The sequence below is a fragment of the Doryrhamphus excisus genome, linkage group LG18 (assembly GCF_037039965.1).
Source record: "Doryrhamphus excisus strain RoL-2023G ecotype Guam linkage group LG18, RoL_Dexc_Guam_v1.1, whole genome shotgun sequence".
In the NCBI taxonomy this organism is placed as follows: Eukaryota; Metazoa; Chordata; class Actinopteri; order Syngnathiformes; family Syngnathidae; genus Doryrhamphus; species Doryrhamphus excisus.
In genome coordinates, this window is record NC_136374.1 from 13,673,280 (window position 1) to 13,691,686 (window position 18,407).

General features: G+C 41.7%; 1 protein-coding gene across 7 annotated transcripts in view; it reads right to left on the bottom strand.

Moving 5' to 3' along the window:
* LOC131105990 (eukaryotic translation initiation factor 4 gamma 3-like) overlaps positions 1-18,407 on the bottom strand; it is a 35,257-nt gene that overhangs the window by 7,764 nt on the left and 9,086 nt on the right. Inside the window, exons 2-19 of one of the 7 annotated variants that reach the window (XM_058054607.2) lie at positions 16,609-16,681; positions 14,679-14,786; positions 13,523-13,615; positions 12,969-13,001; positions 11,174-11,194; positions 8,649-8,828; positions 7,674-7,785; positions 7,412-7,572; positions 7,092-7,226; positions 6,664-6,829; positions 5,715-6,467; positions 4,800-4,888; positions 4,091-4,364; positions 3,880-4,004; positions 1,919-2,038; positions 808-963; positions 310-507; positions 63-209 (exon numbers count right to left, since the gene is read on the bottom strand). In XM_058054607.2, coding sequence (XP_057910590.2) covers positions 63-209; positions 310-507; positions 808-963; positions 1,919-2,038; positions 3,880-4,004; positions 4,091-4,364; positions 4,800-4,888; positions 5,715-6,467; positions 6,664-6,829; positions 7,092-7,226; positions 7,412-7,572; positions 7,674-7,785; positions 8,649-8,828; positions 11,174-11,194; positions 12,969-13,001; positions 13,523-13,615; positions 14,679-14,786; positions 16,609-16,681 — 2,944 coding nt within the window. Of the gene's footprint in view, positions 1-62; positions 210-309; positions 508-804; positions 964-1,918; positions 2,039-3,879; positions 4,005-4,090; positions 4,365-4,799; positions 4,889-5,714; positions 6,468-6,663; positions 6,830-7,091; positions 7,227-7,411; positions 7,573-7,673; positions 7,786-8,648; positions 8,829-11,173; positions 11,195-12,968; positions 13,002-13,522; positions 13,616-14,618; positions 14,787-16,608; positions 16,682-18,407 lie in introns of all 7 variants that reach the window. The other 6 variants (XM_058054602.2, XM_078798675.1, XM_078798673.1 and 3 more) reach the window with 6 other exon arrangements.

Below are 18,407 nucleotides of genomic sequence, written 5' to 3' on the forward strand. Positions count from 1 at the left end.
CAAAACGAAGTGAAGTGCTGATGTGACGCAAGCGTTGCTGGCTAAATGTGTGTGTCACGCACCGAGTCGGCAGAGTCTAGCTCTTTCTGCTTCTTCTCAAACACCACGTCATCGACTTTGTCCTTCTCAAACTCCTTCTGGCAGCGATGTAGAAGCAGTTTGCGGAAGTTGACTGTGTTGTTCGGTTTATCTGCTATTTGCACTCTGAGCTGTATAACAAACACAACAAAAACATAATCAATATCAATACACATCATGTTATGTTGATATATTCTGAAAGCCATAGCGCACTTTACAATGTGGTTTTACCTCGGCAAGGCAGCGACACATGTTTCCGTAGGCAACAGAGAAGCTCGGCTCATCGATGGCCTTTTCAAAGACCAGGTCAATGACTCCTTTGAGTCGCTCCTCTGTGTCGATGGTCAGGTCCGTCACTTGCTTCATTAGTTGGCTGAACTTCTGAGGCGTGAGCTTGTTTAAGATGCTTCTCACCTTTTTGAAGAGCTCCTGAGAGGCAGACATACATCATGCATAGATCATGAGAATTAAAATTGTATGCAGTTTTTTCTTATTTTTCGCTTCTTTATTACATGGGAAAGATGTACTTCTGCAACCTTGTGGACGTTTTTATGGCTTAAAAACATTATCATGATCTCTTCTGCTGCACAGTTGTGTCATCACCTCATATAAATATGTCTTTGGGATCGGGCGTTCAGATTGGGAAAAAAAATTATTAAAACGTCTTTGGTAGCAAATGATTATAATAATAATAATTGTGTTTATTTGTCGCCTGTGTGATTTTACTACCTGTGTCTTCAGTGTCTCGGGGTCCTCAACAACACACTCCCGCTTTGCGCCCGGCTTCCAGGCATTCTCTGATCTTTTCAGCTGAATCTCGTCGTTCACCGACATGTTCATGATAATCTTCCTGGGGGGAGGCCGCCGCGTGCCCATGCTCATTAGCTGCATGTGCGACAACAAAAACAGGGTGTTAATAATACAATACAGTAAGTAGAAACACTCCAAACTAACACACACTGTAAAGTTTTAATTTAAACATGCGTCAAGTTATAATGGAATACATAATATTATTCAATTCGCAGTTCCACATGTAGAAAAGGATTATTATATTTATTCACTTCCTTCCTTTGGACAGTCTCTACTTCCAGATCAGATTCGGAATCCAACACATATGGTTGTATGTTAAAAGCCAATATTTTAAGATACATCACTCTTTTTGTGCACTCGACAGTGTAACCAACCACAGCGGAGTGGGCGTGCCTGTAGGTGGGCCGTGGGTGGAATAAATTAAAACAGTTTTCACGGGAACCACAAGATCCAAAGAAGTACAGCTGAATAGGTGCAGATTCTGGAAGAACTATAAAGCTTTCTGTGCCGTTTATCGTGTGGAGCTGCTCTACAGGAGTCCACATCTTAATACAAAGGGCTGAAAATGAGCACAATAGGTCCCCTTTAATAGTGTAAATTAGTGTCAAAATAAAAATATAGTATAATTAACGTGCTCTCTCTTCCACTCTCTATAAAGAGCAAACGACTGGGCAACAAGGTAGACACATAAAACATAATTGAAATTAACTGGAGGGGCAGATAACATATATAATATATATCTAATATAATAGTATAACACTGAAGAGGTGTTAACATTAATTTTTTTCTTTACTCGATTACAACAGCAGTTGTGTTTAATGATTGTCCGTTTGTATGGAATTTGTATGGAAAATCAGAAACCCGTCAGAATAAAAGGTCAGGAGTAACCTCTGTCATAGACAGATATTAAATGATCCATTAAGTGTAATATTGCAGACACAATTAAAGTTAGACTTAGAAACATTTCTTACACATCAGTCATTGATTGACATCCCGAGTATAAATAAACGCAAGTACGTGTGCAACTCACCATCGCGCCTCGAGCGCTGCTCATCTGTCTGCCAAAGTCGGCAAAGGCGGGTGTGAAATCGGGTCCCCTGGAAATCACCCTGGGATCCACCACTCGAGAAGGCAGCTTGTTTTGGTTCATCTGTGCCACAATGACATGAGAGAATGAATTCTCACCAGCAGGGGGAGCAGTGCTTTTCTCTGTGCTGCAATGTGTCTCCTCTGTGTGCAATGTGTATGCTATTATTCATTATTTTCTCATTCTTCTTAGACTACTTTCATTTCATTTTTTTGGTTGAGTCATTTTTATTCTCTGATCTATTTATATGTAAATGTTACACTTTTTACTGCAACCATAGAATTTCCACACTGTGGGATAAATAAATAGTTGATCTTATCTTATACGGCTAAAATGTCACAAAGTGCTGGCCTAAAGGTTACTGTTGGTAAATGACAGCCATGCTATATTAATGCTTGGTGTGTTTTTACAAAAAAAAAAAGCTGTAGATTATGTGATTCCTGCACAGCAGGCTTTCCAGCGAGAGAAGTCCGAACCAGATGTGTATGGAAAAAAAGCCCAAGAGTGAGAAAAATGTTTGTGGGGGGAGGAGATGCAAAAAAATTGTTTCAAAAAGTCAGCTCTCCTTTAGTCTTTCTGTAAGATCTGAAACTACAGATTTGACATCAGTCAGTTTAGAGGCTCCTTTGGCAGGGGTGGGGCATCTATGTTAATGCTGCCAAGTGTGACATAATGGGAGTGTGATTTTAATCAAAACGGGATTTCAGCAGACCCCACAATCCAGCCGTGAGTTGCAAGCGTTAAACATAAAGCCATGCCGAAACTACACAGACCGACTTGTTGGCACGTTAAACATTCAAGCAGATAAAGCAGTGTCTCATTAGAAGGATAGAAACCAAGTAATGCGATAGTGTGTTTAGTTCTTCATCTCAAATCTAATCTTATGATACAGAAGCAGACTGACCCCAATATTATAATTGAAGGTGCTACGCTGCTGCTCTCTACAACCGGTTCATGGGATTTTTTTTTATTATCATAGCAACGCAAGCCTCCAGGCATAGAGAAGGTCAGGAAATACACACAGAGCTGTTCTGTTTAAAAATCAGTAATAAACATGCATCCACTTATAAACAGCACTGCTATCCTGCAAAAAAAAAAAAAAAAAAGACAAAACTCAGCTCCAAATGCTGAAAACTAGCAGGAAGTAAGACGCTGCGGCCAGTGAAAGAACTTCACATTAAAACAATCCACAATTTTTACCCTTGCAACTCACGTCTAGCCAAATTCATGGACGGGGTCTCGTCACAATGCTCATTTTGCAAAATAGAAGAGGAATCAATAAGGCACTTATTCAACGAATGTCCCATTTCTCAAGCATTTTGGACCAAAGTTTCTAGTTTACTTTTTATGTCTTAATACGCTCATTGACATCAAAATGGAAATGGTCTTGTTTCTACAATGTAACCTTCATAAAGACTTGCAGAATTGCTGTGAAATTTCTTTGTTTATTAGGAAAATTCCATATTCACAAATCCAGAGTGATGTTATGTAAGCCAAATATTCACCAGTTTTCTTCTGAACTGAAATTATTATATGAATCACTGAAGCTGATAATCAAAAACAGAAAAGCAGTGAAAACCTTTCATACATTGGAGAACGTTCTAAAAACAATTCATATGTAGAACAAGCTTATGTGACATTTTTTATATTGTTTTTAATTTTTGTTCTTATTTTCAAGCAATATCCCTCGCACATTCCTTTCTTTGTTATTTACTTTTTTCTTATTTATGGTATTGTTCTGTAGAATTGCACTTTTATGTTCCTGTAATTCTGCTTATACTGTTTTGTAATTGAAGTTTGCAATAAAATATATATTTAAAAAAATAAAAAAAGATGCTGCGGCTATGTCTATCAGTAGAGTATACCATCATTGTGGTCATCGTGTACACAAATCATTTGCTCACCTTGTCGAGCACCACATCACTGATTGGCGGGAGACCCTCTGGCTTCTGTACACAAGCAGGCATGTACTGGAAGTTCAATAGCATATCTCTGTCATACTGCCGCTTCCTGCAGGGCTCTGCCAGGTCTGGACCAGGTGATAAAAGAGAAATACATTGTATACAATGATATTAAGAAATGAGTCGTAGTAGTAGAAGTAGGCCTCTCTCTAACCTTCTAAGTCCTGTGAGGCCCCGGTGGAGTTATCTTTGTCCCCGGGTGAGACTCCGCTGTCACTGCTCTCAGTCTCCGAGATGTGGCCTGCCCCGTTCCTTAAAGGCTCCGGTTCAATCTCACCGTTCTCCTCTGGGACAGCCAGCTTCCTGTCAGCATCAGAGCCACTGGCAGGATCTGGAGTAGTGGTGGAGGTGAAGACTGATGGTGGGGTTGCTGGGTCGCCCAGCAGCGCCAGATCCACGACGACCGGATCTACGGGTCGGTGCTCGTCCTGTAGCAAGATTTAGTTTTCTGATAGATTACCCTTCCATCTCCAATGTCTGTACTTCTCTGTGCCTTATTAATCCAAGATAAAGCATTTGGACCAAAAGTTGAAGGATCATTACTTGTGTGCGGTTCAACAAGCTGTGAAGTGTGAGATACTTGCAACAGCTCGACAATGAAGACCAGAGACAGAGTTGAATTTACAAACAGTGTGCTGAATGAGCAGCGTGGATGATGGATAACACCTTGCGCCACTAAAAAGTCACATTAAGTGCTTTCCTCTGCCACATATGGAAGCATTTTCTGCATGATTTATTGTGCCTTTCCACTCCTTCCTCAATCCCTCTGTCCTGCTCCTTAGACATGCTGACATTCTCAGGAGTTTGATTTGAAAAAAACGTAAGAGAAACTATGTGAAAAATGTCCCGCTATCTTGTCCTACCTCATTCTCCTTCAGAGCTGTGTCTCTGGTGTGGATCACTTCATTTGGTTTCCTCCAGGTCTTTGGTATAACAGAAGAGGTTTGATTTACTGCAAATAAAAGTCAAAACATTATAAAAATGTGTCCTTTTAGTGTCATATTTTTCAACACATTTCAAACTCGGGATAGAATGCTTTGAAGACATTTACAACCTGTTTCATAGAAATTATAGCAATTATAGTAATTCTATAGTCAAGTGAGTCTAATTTTCAACGAACAAACCTCAAAGCACACTAACAAGACTGGAACAGTCCGAGTGAACCCACTTTGATTTAAAACCAGTTTTAAGTGTACTTACTTGTTTCAACTTTAACTTTTCGGCATTAAAATTTAAAATGATCAGAAAAGTGAACATTGTAATAGTATTAATTCATTGAATCATTTGCAAACACCTGAAGACAGACACTTAAAAAATCTAACCCCCTAACATATCATATTTCTATGTTTAGCTAGTTTGGACTGCAACACTGCGGGACTTAAACATTTGCCCATTGTGCAATTTAGACCAAATGCAGGATTTGTGCACATAGTGTGTCCCGAGCAAAGTGAGCGTTTCACTTGGTGCTTCACATTAATGAGTTTTATATTCATTAACCATAATGTAATCGAAAGTTTTGGCTCAGAATATTTTCTAGCCTAGTGGTTCCGATTTATAGTTATGCAGTTTGTAATGATATGCCATAACTTATTAAATGTATTTAAAAACACGTTTTGGAGCCTGGAGGTTCCTGGACCCCAGTTTAAGAATCCCTGCTTTAAAGAATGGCCGCTTAATGGTCAATAAAGCAATAATGTGCTTGTGCTAACAGTAGTTAAGCATTTTATTTAAGATTCGGATTCCCTAAATATATATTCTACTGTATATATTTTATGTACCTGTAGTGGGGCTCTTCCTGGTGAGTGAATTATGCTGTGACGCCGCTTCAGTCACGTTGCTATGCACCTCAGCTCCCACACTGGAGACCAGGTCCTTACTGTCTAGGGCCTTCTTCGACTCATCGGCCTCTGCTGTGGCCTGCACCAAAGGCGGAAGGCCGGGTGGGGGCATAACCTGCAAAGCTGGAGCGGGACTTGAAGTCAGAGCGACCGGCACCACGGCCAAAGACGCCATGGGAGCAAGCTCGGCTGCAATGGGCACCTCCGGCCGGACATCAGAGGGCAACATTTCTGAAGAGGAATTCTCCTGGAAAGCAGGAGAAGAAGCGAGAGGACGTGCTGCAGCGGGGGAGGAGAGAGGTGGTGGCTCGTGAGCTGGGGAGTCCACTTCGGCCTCTGTGTCCGCAAGACCGTTCACAGCCTTGGGAGCCAGCGGTGGCGAGACAGTCAGAGTCCGCAGGGCCACATCTGGGAGAGGCTTGTCTGTTTTGGGAATTAGAGGTGATGCCAAAGAATGGTTGTGGTCCCCGCCGGAGGGAGAGGGGGAGGATGATGAGGAGGTCGAGGAGGGACGGTCAACGGCATTGACCGCTGTGGGCGGGACTAACGCAGGGAAGGCAAGCTCTGGTTCAACAGTGGAAGAGGTTTCTGATACAGGAGCGCTGGCCTCCAGCGTCTCTGAAGGAGCTTCTGGATGCAGGGTCCTGGGTGAGGAAGACTTTTGGTCAAATGGCTCCAAATTTGGGGTTGCATCTGGTAGAAGAAAAGTACTAAAGTTAAACCTCAGCTGAACCACTGTCATATATAATGTTTGGATTTGGTTTTGTCAATAAAGTTTTGACTTTGGAACTATTTTTTTAACTTTCAATGGGAAAAGCAGTTTCCAAAGCCAAACAACATTTGTCTGACTTTTGAGATTCCACATTATTTGGAGCAAGGAGAGGCCCACCTGGCCCTGATTTGGCACCTGGAGCCCCAGTTGTCACTACTTGCTGCGGGTGCTGCTGCTGGGGCAAAGGGGGGTCCAATGCAAAGCCTCCAGAAGCGGCATGCTGCGGCTGAGGAGGCTGCGAGGGCGGCTGTAGTTCAGGAGTTTGCCTACTGCTCAGCTGCTGCTGTGATTTGAGGTAGAAAATAATAATAAAATGAAATAATGATAATAAATAATGAAATAATAAATGAGAAGAATGAGGGTGCGGCCATAACAACTAAACAAAAAGACACACAGACGCAGGCCAACATAGACACACTAAGTAAAGCAGCCCAGGTACCGAGATAAGCAGCCCAACAGGGTGTACTTTATATTAGAAGACGGATTAAAGAGGAGCAAAAGGAAGAGGTTGAAGTTTCAAACGTTCAGCAGCACTGGAGCCCTACCTGAGGGGGTGTAGGAGTAGAGGAAGGAGGACCGATAGGGGGCGTCGAGTTCCTGCTCCCTGAGCCCCCTGCCATGATCTCCTCAGTGATGTCCCTTCCACCCTGATTGGGGTCACGGATACGAATCTGGGAGGACAATGTCACAAAAAAAACATACCTCACTAAAGCACACAGGTCTAAGAACCTTGCCTTGTGTATTTAATAGATAAGGGGAGCTAATGCTACAGTAGTGTCTTTTAAAAATTGTAACTACTGGATACATTTTTTAATCACCATATTTATGGCTGTCTTGTGAAGAAGAAAACTACTAAGATACTCACTGTTTTCTTCTCACGCTTGGCTGGTGGAGGTTGCTGTGGTGTAGGCACTATGATGGGTGATGAGGCAGGGTACACAGTCTGCCCTGGGTAGTATGGTGGGCCAGCTGTGGGGACGGGGGCGGCGACAGACGGTGATACGGGTGGGTGATACCTGAGGGGATCTGTGCAGAGTCACAGTCAAAGAAAAAAAACCCAATTTATTATTTTGAGGAAATGGTGGCAAGGGGTGTTCTGCTCATTAGTGTTGAGTTGCAAAACTCACGATAGGGGGCAGGGTACTCCCCTGGTCCTGGACCTGGATAGAAGGTGCCAGACCCCGGGGGCTGGACAGAATACTGCTGAGGAGGCGCCACGTAGGGCGTGCTGTGTCGATACTGCAGGGAGACAAAGACATTACTAAGGACAAGAGTGGCAGAGTAACCTTCAAGTGTGGAAGCAGTGCTCTTCTCCTGAGGCACATTCAGATTGGTTTGCTTCACAGGCAGACAAAACAAAATCTGATATTGTTAAATCCACCCGACCTTCTCATTCGTCACAAAAGGAAAAAAACTGACACTGTGTGAAAAATACACTCAAAACCTTGTCGACCGATAACATTCATTGCAGAGACAATTTAGTGAAAATCTGCAGTTGGAAATCTACTCACACATTTTTACCGTGGTGGAATAAGAGCATTCAAGTCATGGCTCGCTGGCTTGTCTCATCACTTTTATACTCCTGTTTTACTGCAATTTCTCCAATTTTGTGGTTTATTTTCAGCCAAATTTGGACACACTTGTATTATTTCTACTGTGGATTGTGATTGCATTAATAAAATGACGTGTTTTGACAAGGTAGGTAAGTGTGTAGCGGGTGGATTTGACTTTAGATTCATTGATTGCATTTTATTTGTATTATGAATTGTGTTGATTATCAATAAGGACCTGCAAGGAGCAATTGCTATGACACAGCCATGGAATCGTGCCATGCCTGAGACTACCTCTTCCAGGGGGAAGCATACTACGAGTGTGCTCACACAAGCCAAATGCTTTCGGTATGAATTGGACCCAGGCACAGTACGGTTGGAGTACACTCCAAGATTCAGTCCAACTGGTATGAATTACACTTGTATTACTGAAAGGTAAACAATGATTCTTGTGTGTTTTTCTTTCTGCGTCTTTTTCCATGAAAAACGTTGAGAAGTTTGAAGAGAACCAGTCGTAATGTGTTTACATCCAGTTCAACGGCTGTGCCTCACCTGTGAGATGTAGTACTGTGCAGCCTGTGGGGAAGGAAACGGCATGGGCGCCATGGTCATCATGATTGCTTGATTAGTGGGGTAGACGGCCGCCGTGGGAGCCTGCGAACCGGGCCGTATGGTGGGCGTGTTTGTGGGGATGGTGGGCCTCGCTGTCTGCATCTGAGCCCTCTGGAAAAACTGGAGTGAAAAAATGAGAGGAGAAACACTGGGTAAGGGAGGCATAGTCTGCATTTGTCATACAAATTCCATCTATTTTCTATAGTCTTATCATATTCAGTCACCATTTTTAATATAGCAGCTCTTCCATAATAAAGTAATGGACAAAGAACTAAAATGGCACTGACTCGTTTGATGTTCCAGGCAAAACTGTTCTACTCCAGTCCTGTAGGTGGCAATAATATTCATCCCGACCACCTGATATCTCACTGCTCCACATGGTCACAATTCAACTAAACCCATTTCTTAATATTCACCAAAACAGTCCAACTGTACTGTCTAACGCTGATCAACCAACATACAAACACCACCCATACCTCTCTCTCATCTGTCACTTTCAAGCTTGTCAGAGGTAAAAATGTACAGGATCCCTTTAGCTGTGTATTGTTGAGCATATAATTATGCACCAAACACTCCAAAGGCCAAAAAGCCCCATAGCATCTTCAATTACATATAAACACTGTACACCAAGGAACAGTGATTTTACGGTTAAATGCAGTAGTTAACGCATTACTATAATACAGGGAGTGTACATCGCACAGAAAAAGGGTCCTTTTGTGACATCACAGAAGCTCTGTGCTTTGAATAACAACTTTGAATCTCTTTTTAGGCGAATATCTGTACCAGCTCATTAAGTAGACAGTCAAGCAAAAGGTAAATTGCTTCTTCTTAAATACAAGTTACCAATAATTGAGTGGTTGGTGTTACACAATGGAAACATGTCTCAAATAAAAACTACCCAAGACATTCACCGAAAAGGAACACACTTTGTACTCAATACTCCAGTATTGCCGTGAGAATTAACACTAGCCTGTAAAACCTCAATGGCTTTTGTTGCATCACTGGGGGCAGCTAGCTAGACGGCTATCTGCCTAGCTTCTCTTCTTCGGACTCCAAATGTGACTTTTTACCACAGTGACATTTTGTTTTTAAAACGAGCAATGTGGTTAGTTCAGAGCCCGGTTTTGTCCCACGAGGAAATGGATATCACATTCATGGGGTACGTACTCACTTTTTCAAGTGTCACTGAATTTTCCTCTTTAATTGTCATACTATTTATGACTAATCATCAAAACATTATTTGTATATATTTGTTTAATGAACATTAACACAATGTCAAGCCTTATTATGGTGATACTATCACAAGGGTTAGCTTAGCTCTAGCTCACTAGGTAATTTTGAATAGGGGTCAAATAGTATTTGCTTCAACTATCCGTTTTTTTTATTACAACTGTTGAATTCAGACTTAATGCCTTCATACAATGATAAATTGCCGCACATCTACTTGTAAATAAAGTAGTGTACAGTTTAAATGCTGCCAGCCATAAACAAAATACAAATAGTTGACAACTTCCCATGTATTCGTATTACTATTACTCCAAAACAACCAAAACAAATTAAACAGGTTTATGTCAAATAGTTCAGAAATCCTTTCACAAAATGTAAAGGCAAAAAGTTAATAAAAGTTAATTTAAGGGGCCGTTGGAATTTTGTAACGGCAGCCCTAGCCAATGGCACTCATCATAAATAAATTGAAATATGTACAGTTAATCCATATGATCAGTATCAGTCGTATCATAAATTAAACCATTATCAAAATAGTTTGATGATCTGAATCATATAGTAAGTGTGACAAACAACCCCCAAAAAATAAAAAACAAACAAATCAGGAAGGGGGGGCCAACACATTTTCACATTCCTGTATATGTGCTTCCACCAACAAAGATCAGAATCAACCATGTATTAAAAATATGTGGTGAAACACCCAACAAGGAAATGGCAATAACAATAAATCAGGCTGAACGTCATTTGTTGAAATCAGCTCAGTGGAAATTGGGGAAGTGACCTGGGAAATGATGATAATCGGGAAGAGAAAAATAACTCAGAAAAGCTGGTCACGCATGCGGGTATCAATCGTCAGAAAAAAACAGATTGTCTTGCAAGAAGGGCTTTGAAATAAATCACTGGAACGCCTCTAGACCTGCATCCAGGCAACAGGCAAGAGGCTGCTAACAGAAAAAAAATGAAATGTAAACTAAAAACTCGACAACTATAACATATGCATCTCTTTCATTCAGCATGCTTTTTGTGAATATGTGCAAGCTTGTTAAGACATGAGCCATACATGAGGAACACAAAAATAGCCATGAATAGAAAAAGTGTTCCTCTACAGAGACAATGAAGAAGATGGAAAGGGGTCCATCACGTAAAACGCAGGGAGAGGGATGGCACGGCTTGGGGATGAACCCTCATCACCATCATCATGCCATGCAGGTCTGCCGGGGCAGAAGAGGCAAATGTGTTACCTGGATGGGCCTGAATCCTCCCTTGAGAGCAGGAAAAGAGAAAAAGCCAATTGCACCAGTGAGACTGCAGCCACACACACACACACACACACACACACTTCCATCTACCTGTCATAGACCACTTGGGACAAAAATATGAGCAGCGCTGAGTGGGAGGTGGAGTGGAAAAAGCTTAGCAGGAACAATCAAAAGTTATCGGCTTGTCGACACAAAAGTACGTACCCCATCACAGATAGACATTTTGAAGGGGTATCCCTCACTCTCTCATTCCTAAGGTGGCATATTGGAGTCCTAATGAAACTACATGGCTGTTAACTGCTACAGCAAGTATCCGAATATGGGCGATCGGAGCGATGTTGTTCTTATTTTCAGCACTCCCTTCTCCCATCAAAGTGCTTTCGCTCTTTGTTCAGGCTGCATTTGTAAATAAGAATGTGTTCTTAAATTGCTTGCCTGGGTAAATAAAGGTAAAATAAAGTAAAAATAATAAAAATAAATGTTGCACACTTCTAATTGAGGCACTACTTTGAGTCATGTCCCCATCCTACACCGCACTGACACTAATAATAATAATAATAATAGGCTATTCCCTTGTTGTGGCTCATAGATGAAAAATGACAACACAGTAGGGTTGCGCGATATGGACTTTAGCATATATGGCCGGGCTGACAGGTAATGGAGGGCTGTGTTTGGTTGCCTGTCGCTGCTGGGTCACGTGAAGGTAAATCAAACACGGGAGAGGGAGGAAAACCAACTGAATATTGATACCAAGATATTTGGATTGATCTGCCCACTACTAGTGTGGCTAATGTATTTACAGTCAGAGGTTCTAGTACACAAAATGGGGTGTTGAGCTTCAAAAGAAAAAAAATGGGAATCCAACTCCAAATTCGTATCTGAAAATGACATTTTCCACCAGCTTCGCCCTTTTGGGAGCACATCCAAACGCACTCACACCCATGCCATTGAAGTTCAAAAGATGTTATTCACACCAAATACATGACGCAAAACTCATGCTTGCTTCAGGACCCACTCTTGACCAAGCCAATGGATTTTCTCACTGCTGCACATGGAGTGTCTTACAAGGACACAATGGACGTTTCTACCATTGGAATAAAAAGGCCACTGTTTGGCTTCATCTGCTTTCCAACTCTACTTCCGTGGCAGTGCAACAGAGCATAGCGACAGTGACAGCCAGTGCATGCACTGTGTGTGTATGTGTGTGTATTTTAACACTAACGGCAGCACAACGCCCAACACTCTTTGACCTCATACGAGATACAGTCAGAAACAGCACAGAGACGGACGTCTGGATGACAGAGAGTGTGGAAGGCATGACTCAGCAGACACAATGTGTGCCATCAGCAGTCGGACATGTTAGCGTCCGCAAGGTGAAAACACACTGATTTTACACAGCCAAGCATGACCTCCTTATCATGGCCTTCCTTCATAATCTAGTAACACGAATGTCTAACTTGAAGGAGAGAGTGTTTTTCCTAATCAATCTTATTTCCCCCTTGAAAAACACAATAAATGTTTTATAAGGCATATGGTCTTTTTTTCCCTTGAATTCAGTGTAATGGTAATGGTATGGCTTAAGACCATACCATTTATTTTAATAATCAAGATACATAGTAGCATTTCCACTGATTACATACAAACATGACTTTCATGTTGGCACAAAATGAACGTTAATTATCATGCATCGCATCATCAAGCCTGGCGATCGATAGACACCCACCATTAAATACCCTACATGATGTTGTTAAATTACCATTTTAAGGCCAGTATGTACCTGATGGTGGGTCGGTCGCGGGCCCGTAGCAAACTGGTTGGAGTGTAGAAGAGGTCCAGTCAGGAGTGTGAAGCAGTGGCCGCACAAGGGACACAGAGATGAAAAATGTGAAAAACTGAGCGACACAAATGCAAAAAGGCATCACCATATTTCGCAATCAAGAAAATGCAGGAAGATGAATAAAGCAGAGATCTGCACCATTTTCAAGTACAAATTTAAAAGCATTTAAGACATTTTCAAGACATGTATGGAAATATTAAGACTGTACCCAGCACAAAAAAAGAAGATAAACATCATTATTTAATTTGCCATGATGCATGCCAGGTGCATGTACATCATTGATTTTACTTTACAATTAAATTGCACAGAGTGGACTTTATATAGTCCCCAGTATAGCAAACCCTCAGAATGTTAGAGAAATGCATCTGGACTCTATGGTACTGGTCAACCTCATTCATGAGTCAAGTCGTCTTTACTGTCTGTGTAGGGCAGTGAATTATACAAAAAAAAAAATCATACTTTTACTGGTGGTGGGATATTGGGGCAACACTCACCGGGCGACTCTGTGGCTGTGCATTCATTGGCTGTGTCTGAGGAGAATACACTAGGGGAGCTGAACCAGCATTCTGCCCATGGTTATATGGAGACTGTAAAGAGTGGGAATACATAAGGACGACAGGTCAGGTGATGTGTTACAATGAAAAAGACACTTCTTCAGTCACAATGTTATGAACAACAGCACATATGGCATCAATTGTATTTTGATGCTGCTGCAAGAAATGCATTTAAATTGGGGTTGATTTCCTTTGCAAAGCGGTACCCTGAAGCTCTGCAAGTACTGCACTGGTTTTATTACTCATCTCATGCTCAGTGGAGCCAGGTGCTGGCGGGTTTATCTTCTTTTCTCCAAGCGACTGTCGGTGTGGTTGTGCCCATTTAAGAGTGTGCTGGCTGACGTGCTATTTATAAAACGTTAAGACCAGAGCTGCTCCAAAGCCACAAAGTGGGCTAGAACTATGAGGCCCTCACAAGTTTCCAGGGAAGTCGAGCGATAGCAGCGACGCAACGCTGATGGTGCTTCATTTGTGGTTTGACTGTTGTCTTTGTGTGTTTGTTTGGTGTTAGCCGAGTGTGCAATCCCATTCCATTCTATTTACATGAAATATGATGCATCACAAACATTGCAACATGCACATTTTGTTACATAAAAAGGGCAAATATATATGTTGTGTCTGATAAAAAAAATATGATGATATATTTATTTCCTGTTATAGGCAAAATTTAACAGCAGAATTGTCATTAATATATGTATACAATTATGTATATGTATTTCAAAGACTTATGTGGCAGTTAGGCATACATGCATTTTTGATAATCGTGGTGGCTTCAATACAAGCCATTAGTCTCACAATTAGGTTCCTTTCAGTTTGTAAAGTTATCGTTAAGATAGATAGCAAGGCCAGACACCGCTCACAAAACCATCAAAACGCGTCCTTAAAAAGTGGCATTGGAAAATTGAGAGCAGCAACACTTGAATTGCATTTTCTTCATATCAATGGTGTTTTTAATTCAGAAAGACTTTACATGACAGTGCAACGTGCAAAGATGAACGTGCAGAGAGGATGACGGCGCACACGGTTGCACACTCACCCCTCCGCCTGTCTCCCAGCCCTTGGGGTAGCGATATGGGGGAGCTGTGGGTACTGATACCTGAGAGAGCGCCGGGGAATGGGCATGACCGGGCGGAGTGCCCGCCAAGTTTGGGTGTCCCTTTGTGATGTCGTGAGCGTTGTAAGGGGGACCAGCATGTCTGGGAAGCTGAAGCACATGAAGCAGTGAAGTGGTTACATACAATCGCTGCTGCTAATGAAAAGCATACAGTGATATGACTTTGGCAGTTCTCTAAAATTATTGCCAAGTTTATAGCAGCAAGAATACAGAATACATGTATCAAGAAGCTAACACTTGATACAACAACCTGTAGCGGCACTTGATTAAAAAACATGTGGATATTTTTGTGAAATTGACCACTCTGATGTGTTGAAAACAATTCAAACCAGCTGCATGAAAGCCGACACAGTTAAGGCAATATTTTTTTTACTGGGTTCTGTGTAAAAAAACAAAGGTGATTAAATGCCAGATCTTTTGTTAAAGCTCTGATGGATGAACTTTACAGGATTGTCCTGTATTAAAAACTTGTCTAGAGAATTCACTACTGGGGTGTTTACATTACAGTACATGTCTAGTTTCTGTTGGAGTATGCCAGGGCTAGGCAAACCGTGGCTCTTATGCATGTTCATACTAAGTGGGATAGGATAAGCGGCATAGAAAATATATGGATGGATAGTTCAAAGTTATGTTGGACTTAAAGGTGAAATGTAAAAATTGAATGCAAAAAAAAAAAGCTTTCAGAATTTGCCAATTCAAATATATATACATATAAATATATATATACACACACACACACACACACACACACACACACACACATATGTATATATATATATATATATATATATATATATATATATACATATACAGTACGTATACTAAAGAAGTATTCATAGTTCATTGTTAAGTGTACTTCGAAGTAGGCCTACACATGCATTTCTATATGTTCTATTCTACTGTAAATGTAAAAGTTAATAAGCTTTGTTTTGCGGCTCCGATGGAAAAGGGGGCAAAATGGCTCTTTTAATAGTAAGGTTCCCGATCCCTGGACCAAGCCAATCTCTCAATACTCTCTAATGGTCCACGCTTTCCAAGGATGATACTGGCCTCAGCTTTCGGGATGGCAGCGTGGTAGGAAGGATCTTGGCTGAGGCAGCTGTGAGCTGGCACTGTTCTGGAGGGCCTGACACATCACAGAATGAGAACACACACCGCAGAAAGAACGTAGCAGGGAGGGGGGGGGGGTGCAAAAAGCATGAAAATGTAACAACACAACTCTTCTTCAAATGGGCCTTTTATTCCAATCTTCCAACAACACTGACATTCAAGTTAAAGAGAAGCGTTGCAATGCGGCTATGGATCAGAGGCTCCGGGGAGCAGCAGCCATGCCTTTCTGCATGTCTCCAGCTTCTTTGTTTGGCCCATTTCCCTCACATGACCTGGGATAAAGCAACTAATCTAGCTGCTGTTGCTAGGGGAGGAGCCTGCTTTGCTTTGCTTTGCTTTGCTTTGGGCGACTGACTGATTCTGAGAACATATGGAGTGATGGGGTGGGGGAGGGCCAGTTGTATAGAATCCGTAACATGAGGGGAAAAGCAAACCCCTCGTCCTCCTTGCACGGCACTTGCACAACACTTTACACCACGGGCGCCACTTTCATTGTAAAATCTTAGTGATTATCCACCATACCCTCAAACTCATCAGGTCCCTGCAGCTGAATGCACATTTGGTTTGAATAAACAGGAATCCAGATTGCTCAACTTTAATTGCAGCACAGAGTGAACAATACCCATCTGCAAAATGAGCCATGCGGCGATGCATAGTTATACTCAAAAATACACAATCATGATCAGTAGAATAGAATATATGTTACTGATAAAGTACCCGTGCTCTGTTTAATTTTAGTGTGAAATGTGGCATCAAACACAGCTGAATACATACAGGTGTGTGTGTGTTTGTGGAGACTCACGCTATAGACGGCAGCCACGCCAGGCTGTGTGGAGAAGATTCTGTCATCCAGTGATTGCGGAACCCGGGGAATTCTGGAAAAGTGCATTTTAAGGAAAACTGGGTGTTGTGATACATGCAACTGTTTGGGTCTTTCATTCATGAGGCTTTCAAACAAGCGTGAGTCTTTAATTGTTACAAACAGCAAAGATGAAGCCCCGTGAGGAGATTCGGTACTCTGAGTGGGGAAGTTGTAAGTCTGCAGAAATGACACACATTCAATATATTGTCCATGATAGCGTAGACTTTTATACCCAAAAGGGATTTCCTCTGAGCTGAACAGCTTGCAGACTTTCATTTCAAGGATTCCCCAAATGCCCCGCCCCACGAAACAAGCATCCCTCTCTGAGAGTACACCATGTACCTTTTACTGTAAGTGTTAAAGGGAATATGTGAAATGGATTTCAGGACAAGCTGGGGTAAAGGTGCAAAAACTGGATAAACTATTGTGCCTGTGGCGGACACACTATAATTAACCAGTAAAATGTCCTGTTATGACTTGTTCAAATCTAGGATGAATTTGAACAGATGCCAAGCACCGCTTTGAATGGGCAGATAGGAGAGGTTAGTCCTCGAAGTCACATGACTTTGAGGAAACCAAAGTTCTGGCTGTCCTTCCTTCTGGCCCGAGTCATGCCTCGTTGTTCTCCCAGGCCTTCGTCCCCACATAACCACCTGTCTATGAACAAGGCGGACTCAAAGTAAGGACAGCCACAAATAATAATATAAAAATATCCAAATTTGTCCATTTGTTGGTATTAGATTTTAGTGTAAATCAATCCATGTACAGAGTCTAGTCTAGCCTGAAAATGTTGTCTCAGGTGATAACATCTACAGTATTTTAAAAATCTGGGTTCACTCTGTTTTGTGCAAGAATTTTCCCTATATCATCTCTGTAAATATGCTGTGTGTGTGTAAAGGTGGCATCTTATTTGGGCACACTTCTGGGAACTGACTGTGATGTCTTGGCCGGTGAAGCACACATTTCCCAGCCTCCAATTTGCTTGTGATTCACATGGTCGTGTTTTTTTAGCAGCAAATAAACCCTTTTTTGGGGGGTGAGGGGTACATTTTTTAACTGCCCGACTGGCAAATAGGAATCCTTTATACTATTTTTTTCTTTTTGTGTAGAGCCTTAACACAACAGGGCCATCCCAAATGGGCATGCCCACGACAAAGCATCCCATTTCTGATACAATTTGTCACAGAGCTGATACAATGATTTGGACAAGATTTTAAGACCAGTTTTGCACTGTTGAATTTTAAGGAGGTTAAGTAGAGATTTAAAATGCAAAAAAAAAGAAATGGGAGTGAGGCAATTTTTTTTTTAGTTAGTTATTTATTGCAAGCAAGTATTTCAGTTTATCAAACGTTTGAGACCACAACCTTTAAAAGCCAAAGAAATGGCAAAAACGTGGATTCTATGTCATTTTCTGTCAGGCATTGACACTGTCGTGATCTCTTGATGGCAAAGGCAAAAATGCTTTCTCTCTGTTAATGCACTGATTTCTGCTGAGGTTGGACACATTTTAAACTTAAAAAGATTCTGACCCCGGACTCACACCTCCGGTCCTGATCCAGTCCAGCTTGCCGCAAAGTACCACCAACATTGACTCTGGTAGATACAGCAGCACGAGAGAGACATTGAAAAGGTGAAAAAAAAGTTTTATTCTTTGATGAGAATAAGTGTAACCTTGATGGTAGTGATGTGTGATACCGATTTTGTTTACGATCTGAGTAAAATTAAGGCTGGTATCTACA